Here is a 6,244-nt window from a genome sequence, read left to right as displayed (position 1 = left end):
AGTTCTCACAAACAAACAAAAAAACTGTGAGCTTCTCCGTCATTTATGTTCAGCGCCACCAAGAAAACAACACAAAAATTCCACAACTACATTCAAGACTACAGTAAAGATTTATTCAATGTTTAAATTCTTAATTAACACACTATTGATTTTATTATATATTTTAAGTCATATTTCAACAAAGATTCTGATAGGGGCTTCACACAGATCATGACCTCAGTCTTTCTCACGGCCCCTCATCCCTTCTCTTCCTCTGGGCTCACTTGATCCCTCTTTTCCTCTCTGTTTGTTCCATGGGGAGCAATGACACAGTGGACAATTTTGTGACCCACTTTGTGCCCCTGTTAGGCCTAAAACACTGAACTCACAAGCACTATCTGAACAAAAAACAGATAGACATTAAGCATGCATGGGTAAGCAATAACTCTGCGAAAGCTTTCTTGGCAAACGTGCCCTTACAACAATAGCCTAATAATACAACACGGCTGAAATGAATAATGGCCTTACTTTGACATTTCTATACAGTCTGTCAAGAAGACCAAACAAGAAAAAGATGAAGATGAAAAAAAAAAACTCCCTCTCAATTACAGTTTATGACATCTTTTACGGGGTTGATTTTTCATCAATTTTTGTATTAAGATTAACTTTTAGATTTATTTTTATTATAATAAGGTTTATTTTCACTAAATTTCAAATGACTTTATGTGTAGATTTTAATGACTTTCAAGTTTATGCAGGGTTGTTTCAACGCAACTTTGCGTCATATACGGACCAATATGGGTTCATCCATTTGAAAAATGGATTTTAATATGAATTATTTAAACAAACACACACACATGTTTGTTTTTGTGAATTGTGGAGACTTTCCATAGACTTCTATAGATTTTATACTGACCAAACAATATTGTCTGTCCCCTAACCCAACCCTAACCCTAAACCTAGCCCTCACAGAAAACATGTTTGCGTAGTTACACTTTAAGATAAACATCATTTACTATTTTTAATAATTTTTTAACATTGTGGGGACCGCAGGCCAGTCCCCACAATGTCAAAAATTTCAGGTTTTACTATCCTTGTGGGGACATTTGGTCCCCACAATGTAGCAAAAACAAGTACACACACACACACACACATATATATATATATATATATATTATTTTTTTTTTTTTTTTTACATTTATACATTTTGGAAGTAGATTATGAGCAAATATTTTATGATTTGCTTAATAGACTAGACGCCAAAGACATTAGATAAAGTGTGCTTGGTGTCACACCCATAAGGCAAAGTAAGAGCGAACTAATGGTATTATGTATATGCAATATTTATGTCATTCATTTCCTCTCTCTAAGTGCACGTCATTTTAATGGACCTGGAAACAGGGAAATGCTTTGTGATATCCATTAGAAGCTTCCGCTTACTGTTAAATCTTGTCAGCCTTGCTATCGTTATGCAAACAATGCAAAAAACTTGTTCGGTTTCAGCAGTAAAGCTTCTACAGTTTGTATTACAAAATCTCCGAGCGTCCAAAAAACTTTATCATTTCCCCCTTCAGATGAAAGCAGCGCTTTTGTGTTCATTTCCCGAGCTCGTACGAATTGGGTGTGTCCGCTCTGTCAATCAAGACTTGCTCAATCCGTAAGCTCCGCCCCTTCTGTTCTAGGCACCCTGCAGCACAAGGACTGTCAACTCACCGCGCAACTTTGCTCAATCACTGGATTTTACATCACTTTTGGAGTACAAAAACTTACTTTTCGGGGGTGTAACGTTACTGCAACAGCCTGGGATGAGATGGAGCTTTAGGAGGGCTGATTGTCGTTGTAAAGAGTAAGATTTGGGTCATATTTAGTGTTTGATGGCTGCTGGGGATGGAGCCCAGCTGCCGGCGACCGTAGCGGCCAGCAGGAGCGTGGAGAAGGCGCTGGAAGAGGCTGCGTCCAGCGGAGCGCTCATCCTCTCCAACCGTAAACTAAAAGAGTTCCCCCGCACCGCCAAGAACTATGACCTGTCCGACATTACACACGCAGGTAAGACGCAAATAAAGCGGTCACGGGATGAGAGAGGGGGAGGAAATGTATCAGGACATTTAATGTCCTTTGTTTGAGTGTCTTCTTCACCTGCGCCCCTTCTGCAGGGGTGCACGAGCACCACCATCATCACGCCCGACCCAGAAAAAGCGGATCTTTTACTTTCATGATCTTTGTAGGAAGCAGATCATCTGATAAGTTCATTTTAGTCCTCGCTTTCGTTTCTAAAGAACTCCATCACTGCCCAAACATCAGCTTATTGTCTTTTTAAAGTCAGGTTGTTGAGTTTGAGGCTGGTGTGTTTGCTTTAGAAATTGAAGACATCTGCGCTGTGCTTCTCTTCCTGTTGTTGAGGTGGAAACTGCACTCGGGCTGAGCCATCTTACCACACAGACCCACTGTAACACTTCACATGTGATCTGAGTGCAGTGAAAACCCAGCAAAACTGGTGATATAGACTGTTATTGTTGTAGTCAGCTCATTTGAGTGCACTCTCATTGGTAGGGAGCTTGTTCAGATCCATCTTGCCAGCAGCACTAATATGACCATCTGCTCCTCTCATACAAAGTGGGTATAAAGCAGTTTGTCTTTGAGCCACAGAAACCCCCACACGCACATGGTCTGAAGTCTAATAGAGATCTTGCAGTGCATTTAGCATGTAGTTTGGGCTAAGCGCCGATAATATCTGCATGTGGCATTTCATGCCATTTACAGTAATTTCAGTTCTTGTACCTCTTTTTCTACCTCTCTCTGACATACAGCTGGAGTTATTAAGAAGTTTAGAAATAGACTATGCTGTAATAGTCACCCAGATGCATTTACAACAGCGCTAAAACCACTTGAATTTCCGTGCAGAAGAATATTCACATACTTTTTATGTAATCGTCATTTAAATGCATTATTAAAATTGTTAAACCCAGTTAAGCCAATATTCAAGATTCTAGCTGGCAAATGGCTGTATTATTTAGATTTTTGTGTAATTGAGAGTATTCACTGTAACTGAACATCACTTTTTATCTGCTCATGTCCAAACCATGGCCATTCTGTGTGATGATAGAAAAAGACAGTTCAGCTACTGAACAAAACACATTTTTGGAGTGAGGAAGAGGCCTACGTTTTCTAATTCATTGTGCTCTGGTATGCCATTGTTGAAGACATGAATGAGAATTGTTTAGAGTTCATTAAATTAAATTCGGCGTAATAAACAGCAAGAATGAGCATCTCCAGTAGAATATTCTGATTACATGTACATTTTATATATACAGGGGTTGGACAATGAAACTGAAACACTGGCCAATATAGTGTTGGAGGTTTCATGGCTATATTTATGCAGCCTGGTGGCCAGTCTTTACTGATCGCACATTCCACCAATAAGAACAGAGTGTGAAGGTTGACTTTGTGCACCCAATAGCTCAAACATTGTACCCTGAAGGTGGTGCCGTGTATTAGGATGATAATGCACCAATACACACAGCAAGACTGGTGACAAGAGTGATTTGATGAACATGAAAGTAAAGTTAAACATCTCCCATGGCCTGCACAGTCACCAGATCTGAATATTATTGAGCCACTTTGGGGTGTTTTGGAGGAGCGAGTCAGGAAATGTTTTCATACACCAACATCACATAGTGACCTGGCCACTGTTCTGCGAAAAGAATGGCTCAAAATCCTTCTGGCTACTGTGCAGGACTTGTATTTGTCATTCCCAAGATGAAATAATGCTGTATTGGCTGCAAAAGGAGGCCAAACGGCATACTAATTGTGGTCTAAACCCAGGTGTTTCAGTTTCACTGTCCAACCCCTGTATATATATATATATATATATAAATATATAAATATATAAATAAACTTTATTCAGATCAAATGATGTGCAAAAGAGCAACTGAGAGAAATGCGTTCATATTAGAAGTCAGGCAATACATTAATTCTCTTTTTTTCCCCTTCATAATCTTAAATATTTGGTGACATCAGTAGGTCAAAAGTTTGCAACCTCTCTTTCAGAATCATCATCAAACGCCCACTGATGCTCTAGAAGGAAACACAATACATTAAGAGTCGGGGGGTGAAAACTTTTTGAATTTGAAGATCAGGGTAAATTTAACTTATTTTTTCTTCTGGGAAACATGGAACTATCTTCTGCCTCTGAAGGGCAGCACTAAATGAAAAAAATATGATATTTAGGCAAAATAAGAAAAGTGTACACATTTCCATTCTGTTCAAAAGTTTTCACCCCCGGCTCTTAATGCATGGTTATTCCTTCTAGTGCATCAGTGAGTGTTTGAACCTTCTGTAATAGTTGCACGTGAGTCCCTCAGTTTTCCACAGTGTGAAAAGATGGATCTCAAGATCATACAGTCATTGTTGGAAAGGGTTCAAATAGACAAAAAAGCTGGAAAACCAAAGAATTTGTGGGACCTGAAAGATTTTTCTGAAGAACAGCAGGTAGTTTAACTGTTCAGGACAAACAAGGGACTCATGAACAACTATCACATAACAAAAAACACAGCTGTGGATCATTCAGGTAGCAACACAATTTTAAGAATCAAGGGGATGTAAACTTTTGAACCAGTTCATTTTTAATTAATTTTTATTTTTTTTTTTATTTTAATGATTCAGAAAGGGGGATGCAAACTTTTGACCTCAACTGTAAGTCTAATCTTTTGTTTGTCTGTGGAGGATTTTCACATCAATTTTCTGCATGGATAACCATGTTGCCTTGACAACCGTACTGTACATCTGACTCTCCAAAATCCAAGAGCCAATTTGGGATTCCTTCAAGGGTGCGGATCAATATAAGAGAGCTAGGCCTGAAACTGCCATTTATAATGTTAGAAATCCAAGCATAGATCCAGTGTAAAAAAATCATTCCATAATAATCATGTTGCCTAGACACACCTACCGTCAGGTGGAGAATGATTACAAGGTGTTGCTCACATATTGCTGGTTGCAGTTGCAGTGTGTATTTTAAATTTGCTTGAAGGTAGGTGGAAGATGATAGTGTCTCTTTTGCTAAGACTGATGTGTCTTGGTTTGTTTTTTCACTCTCTTCAGTCCACACTCATAGTCCTGTTCTCTCCTGGAGCTTGCTTTGCAATATGGACTAAGTTCCCCTCAGGAAGGTCAAGGGTTCAGTCTTCCTGGAGGTCCAGTTTGGTGATGGAGAACAAAGCTCAGGCTCATCAATCCACCCATAACCACAGTAATAATATAGCTGCTTTTGACTTCACCCTACAACAATAACACAAGCTAGACTGGGCCTCAGCATTTTAGGGTGCGATGACTTCCCAAACTGCATTTGCTTTCAGCGTCCGAGAGTGAAATAAATCCTGTTATTTGAAAGACGTGCTGAAAGATGTATGTAGAGAAAGCTTAAGATAAGAGTGCATGAAAACAAAAGGACCACCACAGCAGCAGCTCACAGGATCCTCCAAATAAAAAATCACAGTGAATGTGTTTTAGTGTGCGCTTTAGATGAAAATATTTGTTTCCATCTAGCTCCCACATACTTGTGACCATGCCTGGGGCATGAACGTCATGTAGCCCGTAACACAGTGTTTCATTCAGAGGGACGCACAGTCGCACACTCCATACCACAACTAAGCCTCACAGCAGCTGAAGGAAAGAGGGGAGGGAGAGAGACCTTTTTTTTTTTTTTTTGATAAAACGGGCTTGTGGGCTGCTCCCATTGTCGTGATATTCCCGAAATAGGGACCCTCCTCTTTCCCCCCCAACTGGAGTCCCATTCGACAAGACCCCTCCTCCATTGTCTGAGGCAGGCTTTCTCTCTTCCCCTTTGCTCTCCCCATTTTTGTTCTTTTGGTTTTTATCTCTTTCCTTTCTTGGTCCCACTTATCCAGGTCATCAAAGATGGTCTTAAATTTGGTGTCGGTTGGATGTTTTTCAAAGGGTTCTCTGGAGATGGCCTAGATTATATTCTGCAAGTCTCTCTCCTCATGGCTTATTTTCATTGATCTGTTATCCCCCATCAGTAATGTTTCCTGTCCGACATTAGCCTGTAGGCATGGCTGTGTCTGTTTCAGTGAAAGTCTGGACTGTCTGGGTATTGGACTAATAACGGTCTAGTTTTTTGGCATACATTCAGAGCTGCATTTGACTATCTGTGCTGCAGTTTTGCCTGTGATTCGGTTGCCTGTTTGTTCAGTAATGATAACAAACAAATGAACAAACCCTTTAAAGCAGTCAGCATTCATTAGAAACA

The 6,244-nt window shown here is 39.8% G+C and overlaps 1 protein-coding gene across 2 annotated transcripts in view; it reads left to right on the top strand.

Moving 5' to 3' along the window:
• The first annotated feature begins 1,634 nt into the window (after positions 1–1,634).
• The window catches only part of lrch4 (leucine-rich repeats and calponin homology (CH) domain containing 4), a 50,380-nt gene continuing 45,770 nt past the window's right edge, over positions 1,635–6,244 (top strand). Inside the window, exon 1 of one of the 2 annotated variants that reach the window (XM_051114376.1) lies at positions 1,635–2,025. In XM_051114376.1, coding sequence (XP_050970333.1) covers positions 1,854–2,025 — 172 coding nt within the window. In that variant the 5' untranslated portion in view covers positions 1,635–1,853. The remainder of the gene's footprint in view (positions 2,026–6,244) is intronic. The other variant, XM_051114377.1, reaches the window with a different exon arrangement.

Source organism: Labeo rohita, chromosome 7, assembly GCF_022985175.1.
Source record: "Labeo rohita strain BAU-BD-2019 chromosome 7, IGBB_LRoh.1.0, whole genome shotgun sequence".
Classification (NCBI taxonomy): domain Eukaryota; kingdom Metazoa; phylum Chordata; class Actinopteri; order Cypriniformes; family Cyprinidae; genus Labeo; species Labeo rohita.
This window is presented reverse-complemented; position numbering and strand designations above follow the sequence as displayed.